This window comes from Aythya fuligula, chromosome 1 (genome assembly GCF_009819795.1).
Source record: "Aythya fuligula isolate bAytFul2 chromosome 1, bAytFul2.pri, whole genome shotgun sequence".
In the NCBI taxonomy this organism is placed as follows: domain Eukaryota; kingdom Metazoa; phylum Chordata; class Aves; order Anseriformes; family Anatidae; genus Aythya; species Aythya fuligula.
In genome coordinates, this window is record NC_045559.1 from 55025913 (window position 1) to 55044877 (window position 18965).

The 18965-nt window shown below is 47.5% G+C and overlaps 3 protein-coding genes across 3 annotated transcripts; 2 read left to right on the top strand and 1 right to left on the bottom strand.

Annotated features, from left to right (window-relative positions):
* MPST (mercaptopyruvate sulfurtransferase) lies at positions 1-2746 on the bottom strand. Its single transcript, XM_032207681.1, has 3 exons — positions 2687-2746; positions 1588-2240; positions 1-985 (listed from the first exon to the last, which is right to left on the bottom strand). The coding sequence occupies exons 2-3, from the start codon at positions 2180-2182 to the stop codon at positions 687-689; spliced, it is 894 nt and encodes a 297-aa protein (XP_032063572.1). The 5' UTR covers positions 2183-2240; positions 2687-2746; the 3' UTR covers positions 1-686.
* Positions 2747-2926: 180 nt separating this feature from the next.
* TST (thiosulfate sulfurtransferase) lies at positions 2927-10247 on the top strand. The gene is made up of 2 exons (XM_032196447.1): positions 2927-3639; positions 9779-10247. The coding sequence occupies exons 1-2, from the start codon at positions 3054-3056 to the stop codon at positions 10075-10077; spliced, it is 885 nt and encodes a 294-aa protein (XP_032052338.1). The 5' UTR covers positions 2927-3053; the 3' UTR covers positions 10078-10247.
* A 663-nt stretch (positions 10248-10910) lies between these two features.
* TEX33 (testis expressed 33) lies at positions 10911-16152 on the top strand. Its single transcript, XM_032207889.1, has 6 exons — positions 10911-10928; positions 12715-12790; positions 13392-14038; positions 14539-14686; positions 15744-15854; positions 16067-16152. Exons 1-6 carry the CDS (start codon positions 10911-10913, stop codon positions 16150-16152), a joined length of 1086 nt encoding a protein of 361 aa, XP_032063780.1.
* Positions 16153-18965: the final 2813 nt, after the last annotated feature.

An 18965-nucleotide genomic window follows, 5' to 3' on the forward strand; every position in this document is an offset into this window, starting at 1 on the left:
TTTATTTAATTCTTTTTACTTCCAGAATCGTTTTTGTTTTTGTTTTAAGGGGGGATTTGGTGCCATGAGGGTACAAAATTGGCTAGGCACACATTGCAGTTAAGAGTCCAAGTGCAAGAAGAAATGCAAACTAAATCTCTAAACCCACAAAGTGCCAACCTCAAAGCCATATCTCCTTCATTAAGTGCTATATTTTTTCCTTGGGTTTTGCACCCAAAATAGCCCTAGTGTGCATGGCTGGCTTCTAGGATAGAGGCAGAGTAAGACCATGAGGCACAGTTATACAAGTATGACCATCCTGTGACTAAACATGGTGGAATGTCCTGAGTCATAAGCCTGGCTTGACTCAATTAACATCTCCACAGTGCCACCAGCACTCTCCCTTCCATCTGACACTGTAAAATGGTCACAGAATCACAGAACAGTTGAAGTTGGAAGGGAACTCTGGAGGTCATCTGTTCCAACCCACCTGCTCATGCATGGTCACCTAGAGCAGGCTGCCCAGGTCGTCTTTATGCTCCTAAGCAGCAGGGGTTGAGGAAGGAGAAGGTGCTGAAGCACCATGTGCCCATACTTGTTACCCAGCACCTTCACCTCATGATACTTGCCCAGGAACATTAAACCCATCTTTTCCAAACTCTGTTTCAAGGCAAATTATCTGTACGACTGGAAGATGAAGCAGCTCATTACATAGTCTTCCCCTTTCCATCAGAAACAATATTTTCAGGATCTGCCCGCATGTACCATTCCACCCAGGCCCCATCATACACGGCGACGTCTGGTTTGCCACAGAGGTATGCCCCCAGAGCCACGTGGCAGGCAGTGACCCCAGAGCCACACGTAGCTACCAGAGGCTTTGAGAGGTCCACTTTCTTCTCTTGGAACAGACTTTTGATCTGCTCAGGGGTCTTCTCTAAGCCGGACTCTGTGAGGAAACTGGTGAAGGGAATGTTCACGGAGCCAGGGATATGACCAGGCTCAATTCCTGAAAGAAAAGCAGTACAGATAGGAATTAACCTCTACTGTCCAGGACGAATCCATCACAAAACCCGTTATCTGTTTCTCTAGGAGGGGTATTTACTGTTTAGCGTATTTTGTTAAAACATATGCATTTATTTCTGTTAAAGCTTGCTTTACTAGATTACTGATTACTCAGGAAGGATGGCTGTAGCCTTCAGGCTATTACATGCACAGAAAATCCTGTTATTAAGTTCTATTCTTCCTCCCAGCTCCCTCCACCAGAGCAACCCACTCTGCAGAGTTGCTCATTGAAGCATTTCCACGGGTTCTTCTGATGGAAGAGAAGCCACTACATGGAGAGATTAATACACATCTTTGAGGTGTATGAAAGCTACTTACCTCACCCCAGCCCTTCATAAGAAAAAAATTCACAGTTTTCCCACCCCTGAGTTTTCAAACAAGCACTAGGCAGTCAGTGGGAGAGGAGAACAGGTGGATATATTGTATTAAGTTCCATCCCATAAAGGGCAACAATATATCCCATCACTACTTCCACAGGAGTCAAACTTACAGACAGGTTACATATAAGCCCTTGTAACTACCCCAATATCTCAGCAGGCACATTACCATCTCGGGGCTCTGGCTCTATACCCTGGAACCGTCCTGCAGCACGCGCATCCACTACTTGGAAGCGGTGGGAATCCAGGTTATCTAAGATGTCCTCATAGGTTTTCACCATGCCCTTGTCCAAGGTAGCGTGGAACTCAGAGTGAGCTACTGGGTTTTTCCCAGAGCTCAGCGGAAGTCCCTCTCGCAGCCAGTTCTTCAGGCCACCATCTAGTAGGGAAACTGCTTCATGTCCAAAGATCCTGAACATCCACCAAACTCGAGGTGCTGAGAAGAGGCCTTGGTCGCTGCCATCGTACACCACAACATGGGAATCATTCCCTACACCCAGCTTCCCCACGTACTCAGCAAAGTCACTGGCTTTAGGCAGCATATGATCGTAAGGTGAAGTACGATCGCTGCACTGGTCAATATCGAAGAAAACAGCACCGGGGATGTGGCGTTCCTCAAACTCCTGCTTCGGGTCACGCTTCATCTTCGGCAAATACCAAGATGCATCCACGACTTTCAAGGCCTGTCCAGCTTGCTGGGACTTGATGGCTTCTGAAAGCCATTTGGCAGACACTAGAGCACGGTAGAGGAGCTGTTGCGACATCGCTCCTGAATCCTGGCCAAGATTACCTGATCTCCGGGGTTTGCTTCAATCCACCTGTCTGCAAAAGGGAAGAAAGTCAGGAATTAGAGACCAGCCTCACAATAAGTGACCAGACAAAGATGTGTTTTGGAACCAGAGCACTGTACCCACACTGAAATGAGAACTTAAAGCCTCGAGTGAGGGGTTTGCAGTGCTACAGCCCTGAGAATAGGGATTTCATGGAGCTCAGCCTAAACCCTGCATGGAGAGGGGCAGCTATGGCAGAGCTCCACCCTACACCCAGCCACCACAGCCCACCAGCCCTTCCACACCCAGCACTGACAGCAACACGAGGACAGCAGGACAGCCTTGGGACCCCAAAAAATGAGGATTTGAGCACCCTGCTGCTCCCACACCCCCCTCCAGCCCACCTCCAGCCGAGGCCGCACCCGGCCACCACCGCACGCCCCAGACACCCCCCACCCCATGCAGGGGAAGGGAGGGGAAAGCCAGGGGGCCCCGTACCTCAGTGCCGAGCAGCACCAAGCCTCGGTCCCCTCCAGCCGGGCCCTACACCGCCTCCGGGGCCCTCCCAGCGGGCCGGTCCCGGGCGGTGCCGCCCGCCCCCGCGCCGCCCCTCGCCACCCCGGGTCCCCCTTGCTGCGGCGCGGGGCCGCCATTTTGTGTGTGTGTACAGGGTATTGGGGGGGCAGCCCATTTTCGGCTGTCCTTCGGCTTCCCCTCGCTATCAAGGGGGGATTTGGGGATCTCAGCCCCTTCCCCTCCGCCCAGCTCGGCAGCCCGAGGGGCCGGCACCGGCCTGCCCCGCCCGTACGGGCTGATTGGCCGTGTCCCGGCTCCGCCACCGCCTCGGCTCTCTGTGGCTTCCGAGATGGCGGCGCAGGTGCTGGGCAAGGCGCTGGTGTCCTCCAAATGGCTGGCCGAGGCCGTGAAAGCCGGGCGGGTCGGGGCCGGCTTGCGGGTGCTCGACGCCTCCTGGTACCCTCCGCAGGAGCGAAACGCCCGGCAGGAGTTCAGGGAGAGCCACATCCCCGGGGCGTCTTTCTTCGACATCGAGGAGTGCCGGGACAAGTCGTCCCCGTACGACTTCATGCTGCCCAGCGAGGCTGGCTTCGCCGACTACGTGGGGCAGCTGGGGATCGGCAACGACACCCACGTCGTGGTGTACGACGGGGACAAGCTGGGCACTTTCTACGCCCCCCGCGCCTGGTGGATGTTTCGGGTCTTCGGGCACCGCCAGGTGTCGGTGCTCAATGGTGGTTTCAAGAACTGGGTGAAGGAGGGCCACCCCGTGACGGCGGAGGTCAGCCAGCCCCCGCCGGCGGTCTTTAAGGCCAAGCTGGACAAGAGCCTGCTGAAGACCTTCGAGGAGATGATGGAGAACGTGGGGTCCAAGCGGTTCCAGGTGGTGGATTCCCGCCCCGAGGGCCGGTTTCGGGGGACTGAGCTGGACCAAGGTAAAGAAGGGGGAACAGCACCCGACCCCTGCGCTGGAGTAGGATGAGTGTTGATAGTCCGAGCATAATAACACCTCGCAGCCAGCGGGCATGCATCAGCCTAACTCATGGATTTACCTTAAGGCATATGCAGCTGAGCAGTCGGATCCCAGCACCCTCATGGGATGCTTTTCGTGTAATTCGTTGTAAAGCTGCAGGAGAAAATAGCAGACAAAGGAGCAGGAACACCTGGAGGTCTGCAGTCTGGCTCCAGGATCCTCTATCCCACATCCTGCAGAATTTAATCAAACAATGCAAACATGGGAGATGAGAGCTTCCAGGGGGTTCTTTAGGGCCCAGTCTAATAGTAACAGGCACATACAAGCAGTATTAGTACAGGCACCTCTCACAGAAGTGAACACACCAGCAAAAGCCGAGGTTGTTTTACATAGTGCTGTAACCCAAGAAACATTTACCTTTTTGCTCTGGTTCCCAACAAACAGAGAACTTGCTGGTCCTGATCAAAGGTCATTTGCTCTCTGCCGTAAATCTAGCAGGCTTAAATAAGGAAAGCCCCAAACCTTTCCCAAACGTTTGTGCTGTCACCCTGTCTCTTCTTGAGAGTAAAAGGAATAAAAATTGATTTAGTTACCTCAGTCCCATGCTGGATATGCAAGCAACAGAGGTGGGAGAAATACACATGCAGTGGGGACAGCTGGTACGGGAATGTGATTCAAATGAAATTCAAGTTGGTTGCTAAAGGAGGCCCATAGTGTGTAATTTAAGCCTTGGTATATTGCAGAATGTCTTCCCCTCCAAATCAGTATCAGAAATGGCTTTAAAAATCTGGACATTTAAAAACAATATGAAAAACTCAATAACAGGCTTGTCTTGAGTTATGATCCACTCCATCAGAGTGGGTGTGCAGCAGGTTTCTGTGGTCCTGGGGCTGTGCTGTGCCTCTGTGTTGCAGGTGCGCTGTTACTCTGCCCTGAACATTTCATTATGTACGTGCTGCTTCACAGCCATCAAGTGGGACACTGCGCCCCAAGCTCTGAGAAACCAATCCTGAAATAAATTCCCCCTGCCAAACCTCAGGACTGTTTGGCTGTAATGGCTTTGTGCACGTGGTTTGCCTATGTGTCTGTGGTGCACCCTAAACACTTGACCTGTGCTTGATGCTGCAGAAGGTGGGAGTGGATGGGAGTGATAGCAGATATTGTTGCAGGGAGAGAGTGGAGTTAGGCTTATCACTCATTCCGTTTCTTCCCCTATTGCAGCCCATCAAAGTGAAGGTGGAATTTTAATCTTAAGACGTGAATAAAGCCCTCCTTGCTGATAGAGCTGATGGATTTCACGTTCTCTTTTCCAAAGTGGAGTTGTCACCGGGTGACAAATACCGCAGCCCCTGACATCATCTTGAAAACAGATTTCTCCTTTGAAATGAATCAGCATGGAACAGTTTATTTGTGGTGGTCCAGTTTTGCTTCCCACAGCAGATCCAGCAGGGTAAGCACTCCAGCTGCAGCTGCTCGTTCTGCAAGAGCTCGACAGCTTTCTGAGCCAGGCCAGCCAATAGCTGTGCTACAGCCAGTGGTGGGTAAAAGGCAGTGCTTACACCTAAAAGAACAATTTGAAATCAATGCTGATTAATTACAGGGGTCATTCCATCAGGGAGAAGAAACATAGCCTGCAATTTAGAAAAGAAGAATGGTCTTGAGGTTAAGGAACTTAATGTGTTCTCAGGTGATTTCAGTTTAATTATTGCCTCAGCTCTTGACTTCTTAATTAAGTCCATTAATCTCTCCAGTTCCATGAACTCCATCACCAGAAGAGGCTAATTTCAGCTGATGCTTTTGTCTGCTTAGTTTTTCAGCTCCTTATGGTAGGAATTAGCTGCCCCTGCTTTATTTTTATGCAGCAGTCACCTTGGTGGTGACTTAGATCTTGTAATGTTTAATACAAGTCACGATACATACTTCATTTTCCGTTGCTGGTAGATATCTACACACATTGACAGGGTGGAGAAAGGTAGATGTGGTGTCTTCACGCTGGATCTCAGAGGTCTTAAATACAGATATGGCTTTGCATGAGAAAGAAACTCTGATGGTTGTGCTTGGTGTGCATCCCTGACCTGTGCACAGAGTGGGTAAAGTTATCTCTCCAGAGTGCTGTGTCCCTGGAGGAGCTGGCAGCTCAGGACTAGCTTGGCTCATGAGCTGTTTTCAGCAGCAGCCAAACCAGCATATTCACACAGGTGCTGCTGGGTGCAGATCCAGGGAACCAGCCTGAACAGAGGCCATCCAGGGACAGATGATAAAAATAATTGCAAGGTGGTTACCAGTGCTGATTCTCTCTATTTTTCACAAAAAGAAATGAGGAACAGGAATTGTGACTGAACAGAAGTATATAAAAAGAAGGGAAACTTGCCAGACAACAAAATCTGTTCTCTAAAACATAAAGTAAACCCTAAACTGCTTAATGAACATCCAGCCATTTTTATTTCTCATTCTCAGACATTGGGTAGTCAGTGTCTCCCTTGCTTCCATCTTCCGAGCTCTTATTTTGACCAGCTCCACACAAAAAGCTTTTGCTCAGCTTGAATGATCAGTAGCAGCGGGAGGGAGAATGAAATGTCGCTGCTCCTTCCTCTAAGTGGAGTCTGCAGCTTGGAGCAGACTGTCTGTATGTTGTCCGTGAAGTAAGTCTCAAGGCACAACATAGAGAGTGTGACTTTCAAAGTCTGTTTCATCCCTCAGGAGCTTACAGTCAGAGCTGTCCATCTTTGTGACAAGGTTGACAAACAGAAGATGCCAGGCTGGAGGTCGTGCCAGTTCTTAGAGTTGACTCTTCTGGCCACATACACACGCAGTATTTTGACATTGGTGGCAAAGGCTTATTGATCTGAAAATGAAGATCTGTCAGGCCTGGACAGAGCTTAAAGTGTTCTTCCAATGAGTTCGCAGTGGGTCAGATGAGATCTTTAATGGTCTGCTTGAAGACATACAGTTTTAATGAAAGAGAGAGGGAAAAAAGGCAACAGAGGAGGATTTGGGAGAGAACAGCTATTTGCAGTCAGCAAACTCCAAGACCACAGGGAGTTAAATGTGAACAAGGCACATCTTTTATCTTTTTGCCCTTAAGAAATTCCATTTGGAGCTTTTGTCACAAAGGGAAAGGCTGGAGAAAAGAAACTGTAGTCTTAGCTAGACAAATAGCCAATGAAAAAAAAAAAAAAGATGTTTAAGCAGAGAACCTAACAGATGTGGAAAAGGGGATTAAACAGTGAAGAAGATAACATATTACAGGTTACAGAGTGTGAGGGAGGATTGCCAGAAGCCCAGCTGAGTGAGACTTGGCAAAGGAAATTAAAACAAATAACAAAAACTGCTGGAGCAAAGTGTAAAAAGCGAACAAGGAGAGCAGGAGTGAATAAGGTCGCTATGCAGTTAGCAGGGGTTCTGGATGAAAGATCGTGTGCAGCCTCCGAATTGCAGCGAGTCAGTGCTGCTGGCTTTTTGTTTTTTCCTGAGGATAAAGTCTTACAGAGTGAGGGGTAGCAACAGGAAGGGGAAAGAGGAGGAAATGATCGTTTCTAAACAGGGAGTGTAACCAAAAGCTATCCATGTGCTCAGATCTGTGAGGCAGAAGATCTCTATCCCAAATACGTGTCAAAAATCAGTCGTGACATTGCAACTCCATGAAGCAAGACATTTACTAAGTAGATCGCATCAGAGCATGATTTTATAGGACCGAGACACTAGCAAAGCTTGTGTTTTTAATTTAGGATAGGAGGTACAACATAACCCGTGTGGCTTTTGATCTATTAGCATAACATCAATAGATTGGAAGGCTTTCCAAAGACTTTTCAAGAAAAAGTATTTGAATTGAGGGCGATATTGAATTAAATACCTTGATAAACTTGCGCTGCAACTAAGGACTCTGTTTCTTTGACAACAGAATTGATTTGCCAGATAAGAAGGAAGGGAACATTCATGCCTGGATGTTGTGCCTGTTTACTTTCTTCCAGCTATTGAAAGCAGCCACAAAGTAGATTTAATCCATTTGAACTTTGACCCACGCTTGGAAGCAACAGAAGAGGATGGCAAGAACCTCAGATGTAGTTTGGCCTTGACAGCAGCAGTTATTAACCTCCTGTTTATCAGTCGAGATGCTAGGAAATGACACTTTCTTATCTAGTAGACAAGGGAACCTATAAAGCGATTCTTGTAGTAGCTGGGAGTCAAGCTCTGTGATCCTAGGGTCCCTTCCTTGAGTTACAAGGGTGACTGCATGATTCTGGTGTGGAGTATGGCTTTGTGTCATCTGAGGCTCAAGTGGATGCATCTTCTCTTCTTCAGATCCTGCTCTGTCCAGCTTTGCCTTCTAGTGCTGATAAAACTTCCTCAGCCACTCCAGAGCACTTCGTAGGCAGTCCAAGGAGCTGTGGTTGTGCAGTGTCAGCTAGTTCTTTCCGCTCAACACCCACATACATGAGTAAATGCTGTTTCTACAGAATTCCCTGTCTTGAGCTCTGGTCTCTCTGACAAACTTCAGAATGTCTGGAGCAAGGAAATCTCGCTCTAGATGAAAGCCAAAATACTCAAATGAGACTGTTCTTTTCCGAGGCTGTTCTTCTCCTAACTAAAGATTCATTTAAGGGTGGTAAGTGTAGAACATGGAGGGATACAAAGCTGTGTATTGTGGACAATCACGACCATGGGGCCTGGAACGGCTAAGAATTGAATCAGCGACCTGGCAAGCTTCTTCGAGCAAGAGCTGGCTCCTCTTGTTCAGCCCCCAGGACTTCTTGACCTCAGCAGACTTCCCCAGTGTCCCCCTCCACTCAGGATGAATTAAGAGACAAAGATAATCCATCTCAGACAGAGAGGGATTTTGTGAAGCAGACTAGGGGCAGCTTTGCATGTCACTTTTGCCCAGTTGAGCAAAAATCCCCTCCTTGGCACCCCTCTGACATCCTGTTTTCCCCTCGTGGCATGTCTCATCACGTCATGACATCACTCGGCATGAGCGATGACATTGCGGTATCATCACGACGATGCCAATCTCTGACCAAGTGTTACTTTAATCATTTGGCCCTGACAAAGGCTCCCTGCCCCGATCTTTCCCCATCTCTTGGGATCAGCTACCCTGATGACTGAGGGAATTGGAAAGCTATAAATGAAACATTACCGTTTCTGTAACTTTCCCAGGGCTGACTTGTTAGAAATTCAAACCTAGCAAAGAGCCATTCCCTGAAATGCATTTTCAATGTAATATTTAATATTTCCTGCTCCGATGGGGCTCGATCTAAAGCCTCTCAAAGTCAGTGGAAAAACTCCAGTTGAGTGTAATGGATTTCAATTAAGCCTGTAGTGACAGAGATTGAATTTCAAGGATGTGATGAAAGTCTCATTCATCGTATCTTTATATCTGCTTCTCTCTAGAGACCTTGTTCGTGAGATGTAACTTTCAACTTAGCTGAAGTGGTCAGCTGTACCGGTAGAAAAACAGGACCCATGCTGAGTTTATCCCTGGAGTGGATAAGAAGTGTTACAGAATCTAAATTCTCACTTCCCTGACCCTATTGCCCTGGTGTGGCTGCCTCAGCAGTAATGCGCATGACGTTAAGGTCGCTGTACTTTCCTGAAGCGTGATTTTAATGTGGCACAGGAATGAGCTGTGAACAGAAAGCTACTTTCACAAATTTCACCTACAAGCCACAGCTCTTGCTTCTGAAAGCTGTCACTACACGCTGCTGGCATAGGTGGGTAAGGTCAGAAAGACGCTGCTATATTTCTCTTCACACAGATCCCCTTAATGCCTTTGCTAGGATCCGTCCTGTGGTGGCTCTTTGATTCTTGTCACATCCAGGGCTGCCAAAGCCTTCAGATTCCTACCTCCTATTGCTTTCAGGGCGGTAATAGCTTGCTAAAAATCCTGGAAGTTTTGACTTTAGCAAAGTTGAATAATCGTTGTCCTCCTCTTTTTAGCCCCCTGTTGCTTTGCATCATCGTCGTATCCTGAAACAAATGAGTATCCTGGAGAGACTGGGAGTGTCTGCGGTGATGTCTCTGCAGTGTCTCTTTTTGTAGGTGTCTTTCATCAGCTTCATTAACATCTCCCTGCTAAAACTTTCTTTTCTTGTTCCCTCTTGCAGGGCTGGAATCTGGTCACATCCCCGGTGCTGTGAACATACCCTTCCAATCATTCCTAACAGAAACTGGCCACGAGAAGAGTGTCGAGGAGATTCAACAGATGTTCCGTGACAAGAAAGTGGATCTCTCAAAGCCGCTGACGATCACGTGCCGTAAAGGCGTCACGGCGTGTCACATTGCCTTGGCTGCCTACCTGTGCGGCAAGCCTGACGTGTCCATTTATGATGGTTCTTGGTCGGAGTGGTTCCACCGTGCCCCACCTGAGTACAAGGTCTCTGAGATGAAGCGCAACAAGGCCTAGAGGGAGCCTTGTTTCTTGGGCAGCGAGATCCAGAAGCAATCTCCAGCCCAGGCGAGGGGGGAAAGTGGAAATAAAGAAAAATCATGCCGATTTGTATTTTGCCAATTTTTCTAAGAATAATTGTTATCACTTCTTACACTTTCTCACAATGAAATAAAATTTACTTCAAAGATGATGCGTTTATGAACACCTCTAATTATTCTCGGCTTCCCGTGACCTCTTTGTACTGGGTGGGGAAAACAGTTTTGCAGGATGAGGGAGAGTTGCACACTTCCCTTGGTGAGAGCTCAGGTCCATGGTACAGTGCAACAGATGAGAAGTCTGGAGCTAAAACACAGCACTGGATGCTGAACGCAGGAGGGCCAGGCTTTGGTTCAGCATGAGACCCTCTGCCAGCCAGCCATCTCCATTTTCTGTTATGGAAAATGGGTGCACCTCTGATGGGGGGTCAATGAGAGAATGTGAAACATTTGCAGATGCTAGAAGATCCCATTCTGCTGAAATACAATCTTGTTGATTATCGTTGTGTTATGGAAGTGTCCAAGAACTCATACACATGTGATGAGGACTTACGGGCACAGGCACTTCATGAGATGCGAGCCTTTTACTCTCTTTCCTGTTTCTTTTTTTTTTTTTTTTTTTCCTTTTTTTGATGAAGGATGACCCTGATCTCTGCCATGTTTCTTCTGGTTCCCATGGTGACTACAGCTCATAGAGGGAGGGATGTTCCCTAGCAACTGTCCCTGCCGTTCAGCCTTCACACCACCTCCGTACCTGGACTTCAGCAGGACCTGTCTGCTTGTAAGAATCACTGTGGCATCACGTCAGGGGCCATGGAGCAGGTGAGAGAGGTGGTTATGGAAGAGGCTTTGCCCCACGCTAAATCCTGGATCTTTTCTATATGAAAGAAAAAAAAGAGAAAATTTCATTTTAACCCAATTCATTTCATTTTAACCCAAAGGGGCTTCTCAGATCTGGAAAGTCATTAAAATATTCATATATTTTGGAGGTCCGATCAGATGTGGAAGGCATATGAGACCATTACTGATCGCATCTGGTCATACTAATCCGTATACCCGTCTCTCCTCCATGGCTGGTTGTCAGGAAAGTCAAGAGTGCTAGGGCTGTAGAAACACTTTGTTGGTGGTGTTTTTCAGAAAGAGGTATCAAGTTTAATCGTTTTTAGCTGTTTGATCAAGATAATGTCATTTCTGGTGTGTCATGTGTTGTCCCTTACAGAATTGGCTTAACAAAGGAGTAAGCAGGCATTGTTCTACAGCGTTTGTTACCCAGGAGGATGGTACAAAGATCTTTGAGTCCTTCTTTGTATTGAGATTCAGGCATCTCAGGGTGGAACTTTGGCTGCCTGAAAAGTGAAATGAGCAATAAGCACTAGCAATAACATCAAATCCAATTACAACCTAGAAAGTAGGGACAGTGGCAGGACTTCAGCGTCATTTTGTCCAGCGTGAATTGGGGAAATGATGGTTGTCATTGAATGGGATTTGGGAAATGAGCACTTTGCCTCTGTACGCAGAAATTCTGCTACACTGAGAGATGGGCATTGAGATGGGAAGGGAGGAGTCCAACAGCGGACTGGAAAGATGGTGTAAAACAAGCTGCTGGCTTAAATCAGCCCTGTTGGTTCTCACGAGCTAACTTTGAAGCTGTAGGCTCCCTGCCCCCTCGGCTGATATCTGTATTCCAATAACCAGCCTTCAGAGCAGAACCTAAGCACATAAATCATAGGCTGAGCTAATGTGACAAATGTAGACATATTTCTCTACCTGATCCAGATCACATTTGTGTTGCTGCTGGTGCCAGCGGGCTCACAAGTAACACATTCACCAGCACGTGTCGTGGCTTCAGCTGGAACCTGTCACAGGTTTCACTTGGGCTCAGCCTGCAGGGCCGCGTGAGGATGAGGAACAGACCAGCAGCGTGCCCAGCTGAGGGTTACACAGACAATCCCTGTGCAGGGAAGGCATGAGCTCCCTCCTAGTGGAGGAGGCAGGTTTCAGAGGCTGTGTGTCAGATCACCTCATCAGCCTGAATAGCAAAGTAAACCAGGGAAGAGTCTGGGCCAGAATTAGGGAAGAAACCCCTTCCTCAGCCCATCTCCTTCTGCAGAGCTATCTTTGCACGGGTGTTTTCTGGCCTTCCTTTAACACACCGAGGGAAGGAGCTATTGTAATTGCACAGCACATGACAGACCTGACATCTCTGGATGCTTCAGAATAAATTACGATGTTTTCACTGTGGTGTTGTTGGTTTCTTTTTTTTTTTTTTTTTTTTTTTTTTTTCTCTTCCATTTTGGCTTCTGTCTGCACCACTGCCTGTGAAAACTCTTGCATCTCAGTATTGTCCAGAGGCGCTGGCTGGCCATGTCCTAGTCGGGCTGCCCCATGTGAGCAGTTAGTGTGAAATCCTGCAGGATTTCCGTGCTTTTTTAATCTCAGAAGATCATGAGTTGTAGGACCGACCATCCAGTCAAGCATGGAAAGCTCTGTCATGATCTGGGGAGGTTTATTTGCTTGAGAAAAGTCTATGTCAATAGAAAGATGAGCAGGTGAGCAAGGCCACTGTCCCCTTCATTCACTTCTCTGGGCCTGACACAGCATTTGTTTCTCTTCCAAGGGGGTGCTAGAGGTCCCACCATCCCCTGCACCTGATGTGGCAGAAAGTGACCCTGTGCTGGCCAGCAATACATCAGGTAAGCAGGATGGCAGAGAAGCTATCCCTCCTTCAGAGCTTGCTTTGCAGTACAGCTTGTGATGCAGTGGGTGGTTCCCTCCCTCCTTCCTGAGAGAGCTGATGGGTTAAAATCCCCTCGGGTGTGTTTTCCCCCCACTGGAGCACCTGTCTCACCACCTCGCTGCACAACTGCAGGGAGCCACCAACAATTCTGTAAACTCACCAGCAAATAGCAGTGAGCCACAGAGGCTCTAATTGCATCTTCATGAGTGTGACGGTGCTCAGGGGTTGGAGGGGCCACCCACACATAGGAAAACACAGACCTTTGTGTGCATGTTTGACCACAAAGTTTTCACTTGCACATTTCTGTGCCTGTTCATGTGGCAGAGGCATGTAAGACTGCTTAGGAACTTTCATCTGGTCCTACAGGAAGTTTGGCATAAAGCTACAGGGTTGTTGTTCTTTACTGCTTTCTTTCCCACTTTGAGACTTTAATTCTTCTTTTGTTGTCTGCCAACAACACAGTGACCTATCAGGTTGTTTCCAGCTCCATTGAAGGTACCACCTATCAATCATCCAGACAGTATTGAAATCACTGAGCTGTTCTTTTTGTCTTTAAGTGAAACCTGAGGAAGAAAAAAAGGAGCATCTTCCAGCAGGCTTATGTCCCAGCAGACAGAGAACATCCCAAAGGAGCTCCAGCAGAGCCTCTTGGAAGACCTGCAAGAGCCCAGCAGCTCAGGGAACAGCAAAGACCTCCACATCTATTAAATGCCGGGCATCCTTTTCTGCAAAGTGTATTCAGATGAAAAGACAGAGCAAACAGAATCTCCATGCCAAAACTCCCCCCGTTCAGGGCCATCATTCAAGAAAACTTGAAGAGGAAAGAGAAGATGGCTCTGCCACCAAAGACCCCAAAGCAGGGCATGAGCCAACGAGGAGGAACAGCACTAACTGCCTGTGTGCAACACCCAGGCAGAGGGAGTCGGAGGACACCAAACCCATTTCAAATGCCAAAGAACCAGTAGCAAGCCAGCACCAAATGCCGGGCACTAGAGTGCCTGGATCTCCCCAGAAGACCACCAAAGCTAGCTGTGAAAAAGCCAAGGAGACCTCCAGCAGATTAAGTGCCAAAGAGTCCTTATCATCACTCGGGCCAGATATGAAAGCAGAGTGGAAGCTGCTTCTGCAGAAGAGAAACAGCTTGATCCATGAAAACAGCAAATATAAATTTTCCAGTGCAGATGAACTTGCCAGCAGTGAAGAGGTATTGGAGGAAGCTGTTTCATGTCTCCTTTGTGGCAGATTGGAGGATGTTTTCATGGTGTACTGGGGGGCTGAATGGGTGGGATATTAGCGGTTTAGAAGACACGTAGAGGGATGGATTTGGGCTTCACAGTACGAGGCAGTGACACACTCCACAGACAGCCTTTCCCATCTCTTTTCAGTTTGATTTTCCATCCCCCTTCCTTTTGTAAGGTTCCTGTAGCCAGGCAGAGTCTAGCTCAGCGAGGCAAAATGTGCAACCTGGACCTAATCCAGGGCATGACACCATCGTCCCTTTCTGATTTGCACCCTTTTTTACCAGTCCCAGTTGTTCTACACAATAATAATGACTACAGGACCTGCTGGGGGAGACTCAAGGACAGACCCAGTCCCCAGGGGTTAGTCGTAGCTCAAAGGTCTGTGCAGGGATGGAAATACCAGCAGTTTGCTGCACTCGGAGAGCACTGAATGAGAGTGGTTCCTTCTTGTTCATGTTTTCAGGAACGGCGAGCTCTGTGCAAGGCAGCGCTAATCATAGGACAGAAAAGACTCAGCGACCGCACCGAGATGCTAAAAAACCCCCTGGAGTCTTCGACATTTGCTGATTACAATGAGCTGGGTTTTAACCTGAGGTCAAACATCTTCCAAGGTGAGGGGATGCACGTGCCTGTACCTGACCTTCAAGCTTGTTCCATCTGCACTGTGCCTGGGCTCGCAGCAGCCACCTTAGTTTGGATAGAGGTCTGACTGTGGGTTACCCTCACTTCTCTTCTTACTCCTCCATCCACAGTCGCTCCAAGGCTGTGGTGTTCGAGGAGATGAAAGCCAGAGCCTCCCTTCCTACACGTGCTATCCCTTTCTCTTCTCTTCTTTCACTATTTTTTCTGAAACATGAAAAGCAAAGGTGTATCGTGACCCCTATCCTCCATGTGCAGAGCTGTCTAAATAGACACCATTTGGAATTCAGTGTCCCCTGTCATAGCCAGTCCCAAATTACCCCCAGGTCCAATACTGGCATTATTTCTCGTTAAGCCATTTAGAAATGCGGGCCTCTCAAATTTCTTCCCAAACCTCTATCAGGCATTGAAGATTGTGTTGTCCTGGTCCTTGTCACACAGAAAAGAGGGACATCTTAGCCCAGGGAGCTCAAAATCATTATTATCAAGGAGAAGGTACAATAAAAAGGAAGGTGAGGAGAAAAGGATGAGAGATGAAAATAAAGCACCCCCAAAATGGCTAGAAGTCAAGAGGGAATAAACAGAAAAGTCCCAGCTGGGAGCTAATTGTAAGTATCATGGCAGAGAAGAAGCTCAAGAAGGCCTGGAGTGGTAAGATGGTGCTTCTTGTGGAGCTGTACTGTTGAGTAGGAGGTTACTCAGATGGATGAGGAGATTCAAGGGGGCATCAAGTGAGCACATGAATAAAGGAAGGGCTGTGGGATACAAATAAAGGTGATACCCTTGCTGTACCCTTTACGTATGTCTCATGCTTGGGGATGAAAAGCAGATAAATTGGCAAACGAGCTCCCTCCTGGGTGATGATGAAGCTATTATTCAGCACCTAGCCACACACCTGATCAAAGGTATCGCGGTCAACGCATGACTTTTCCCGTGCCCTTGAAATTGCTGGTGGTGCTCCCTGCTTCAGTTCCAGGACTGCAGTAGGGTGTTTTCTGCATGCATTTTCTCATTCCCTCTTCCTTTCAGGTGGCCCACTGGAGACCAGGAGCTTGATGAAAGATTCCTACACCCCCGATGTAATTCAGAAGGCGATCAGGGATCCCAAAAATTGGCATGGAAGGAGGACTGATGAACTAGGTATGGCATCTGCTGGGAAAAGTATATTGCTGAATTCCTGAGAAAGATGCTGCTTCTGCCAAGGATAACGGATGAATCTGGACAAAGCGGGGGGAGGAGGAGGTGCTACAACTTGGCGTTTTCACAGGAGAGGAGTTCTACAGCTAGAAAAATCCCTGAGGGATAATAGTTTTAGAAGTGAGGCTGATGATTTTCTATGAACTTCTTTACAGGGAAATGGCATCAGAAAAATGCCCTAAATCTCAACTTGCAGAAAGCGTTGGAGGAGAAGTATGGGAAGAAAAAAGGCAAGCTTTAGAAGATGAAGGATAGGAATTGGAGTGCATTCAGCAGGGGATCTTCTTCCTCCGCCATCTAATAAACCTCCGTATAGAGCACCAGCTCATTGCTGTTGTCAACAACAGATTTGTTGCTGGTGCGCTGTTCCCTGCTCAATTAGGGTATCTTTGGGGAGAGCAATGCAAGATAAATCTGAATGCAAGAAAAGAAAAATCATTCTGTTGGTCACTGGTAAGATGGGCCTGCCTGGGGTGTGGAGCACACACCCTTGCTGAGGGTAGAAAGTCATGGTGGTGAGAGGAGGCCGTATAAGCACATAACAGGATTCCTGATGTGTTTTTCTCACTGTATATAATGGTCCCTATTGCAGGATCCTGCCTTCCAGCTCCATGAAGTGTACCAGTTTGGTGCAGCAACCATAAAGTACGTGTCTGGGAGCAGCAATGCCCTGAACCTTCCCCCCTGGTCCCAAGCTTTCATAGTTTTAAAAGACTGATGCTTTTCTCAGTGATATGAAGTGTTTGGAGGCAGAATTAGGATTGTTACTCCACCCTTCATTGGTTGGGGGTTAGGTAACAATATGCTGACTTCATAAAAGCAGTGAAGGATGTTAAAATATAACTGGCAGTAATCAAGTGATTATTTTCCACCAGCAATAATTAACCATTCGGAATTCAGATATTGCCAGGCACACGCTCAAGTCTTTCAGCTATGGAGAATGGCCAAATGGCAGCTTGTAGAAATCTCCCTGTAGGTTTTTTCCTTGTGCATCAGTACCAAGAGGCTCCTGCCTGAGCACACACTACTCAACTGCAGCTGAACAGCACGGCCCTGCAGGAACACCCTGTTCTGTTGCTGCTTCCAGCACTGATGACAAACATGTCTCCAGGTACATAATAAGTGCTGTCTTCTGAAACTGTGGCAAATCCTAATCCAGAAAACACGGAGATGAACAAAAATCTACTGATACTGTTTGGCATACTGAAAGCAGGCAGTTCAGGGCACAGTTAGCTAATATATACACCACATAACGTGGGCTGAATCAGCATCAGATTCACGGGTCTCTTTCTAATGTCTGGGCAGACAGACTGCAGAATTATGGTAAAGCTTGAAGCAAATGCCCTTTGCTACCCATGAGAGGCTAATGAAGAGACTAGATCAGAAGGGAAACAAACAGACTGTCAGGTCTTGCACCACTACATCCTGCCACAAACCATGATGTTTTTGCCTTCTGCAGTGAAGAGCCGTAAGGTCATTTTGCACATTTTTTACAAATTAAAATGCTTATAAGCACTTAAATAATACATAGCAGATTGAATTGTATAATAGCCTCAAATGAGTGACAGCCCATTGATGACAAATGAACACATACATGTGCAATCCCCCTTCATCTTCCTTTCTGCTATGCCAAATGACAGAGCACAGCCAGGGGCAAATGCTTTCTGATGGGCGGTACATTGAAAGCTGCAGAAATAACTGAGATAGCTTTCAAGGAGATGGCTCAGCTTCTGGAACTGATCAATACCTGAAGTCTCTGAGTGCTGAACAAACTAATTTAGACAGAACCTTGGCTAGGAACACCAACAAGTGGCACTCCATGATGACTTTGAGTATCCAAACATGCATATTTAAAGCCAGCTTTGAAATCTCCAAATAGCATGTCAGATACAGGTAGGCAAGAACTGGGCTGAAATGAGCACAAAATGCAGCTGGAAGTCTCCCTTCTGCTCATTCTTCTCCTCTCAGCTGTTTTTCGCTCCTGTTTGCTTACTTACCTGCCCACACTGAAATGATTCAACTTGATAAATCAGCAGAAATTCAATAAAGAAGAAAAAAGCAAAGTTAACAGGTTAACAAATGTCATTTGTTAAGTAAAAGACATTGCTACAGGCAAGGCAATGAGTGGTTGGCCCTGCAGATGTTGGGGAAGGGGACTACAAAAGGAGTGAAGAGGAAAATATCCTTTCACTGCTTTTTTCTTTTTTTATGCAGCGAGAAATTAGTTGCTCTCTTCTAAATAGTCTCACTGAACTCAGCACTTCACAATGAAGGTAGTCTGTATTTAAGTGATTTTGCCTGTTCTTATCATTGGGTGGCAGCTCTGAGCCAATGTTTTATCTAGCACACAAGAATTCAGAAAAGGAAAAAAAAATAGGTTCTTCTCTGGCTTAGATAAATCGTTCACTAAAATAGCTATTTAAGAGCTGTTTCAGTCCTCTATAAACAGGTAATGTGCTTGAAATATAGATAATCATATGTGGTGGTTTTACCTAGCTGGGCAGCTGAGCTCCACCGCAACTGCTCTCTCACTCCCCCTCCTCAAACGGAAAAAGGGAGAAAATATGATGAAAATGCCTCAGGGGTTGAGGTGAGGACAGGGAGATCACTCAGCAATTATTGTCACAGGCAAAACAGACTCAGCATAAGGAGATTAATGAAATTTATTACCTATTACTAACAGGCTAGAGCAGCGAGAAACAGAAGCAAACCAAAAACACCTTCCCCCCATGCACAGTCTTCTATGTCCTCCCCCTGAGCATTGCAGGGGAACAGGGAATGAGGGCTGTGGTCAGTCCTAACACTTTGTCTCTGCTGCTCCCTCACGGTCCCTCTCTGCCCCTGCTCCCCGTGGATTGGCGTGGAATCCCCCTCCCACGGGATTCTGGCACCCCCAGACCCCTGCTCCTGCATGGGCTCCTCTCCACGGGCTGCAGCTCCGGCCCAGGGCCTGCTCCTGTGGGGGCTCTCCATGGGCCGCAGCCTCCTCCAGGCCACATCCACCTGCTCCACTGGGGGCTCCTCCACCCATGGGGGGGCTGCAGCATGGAGATC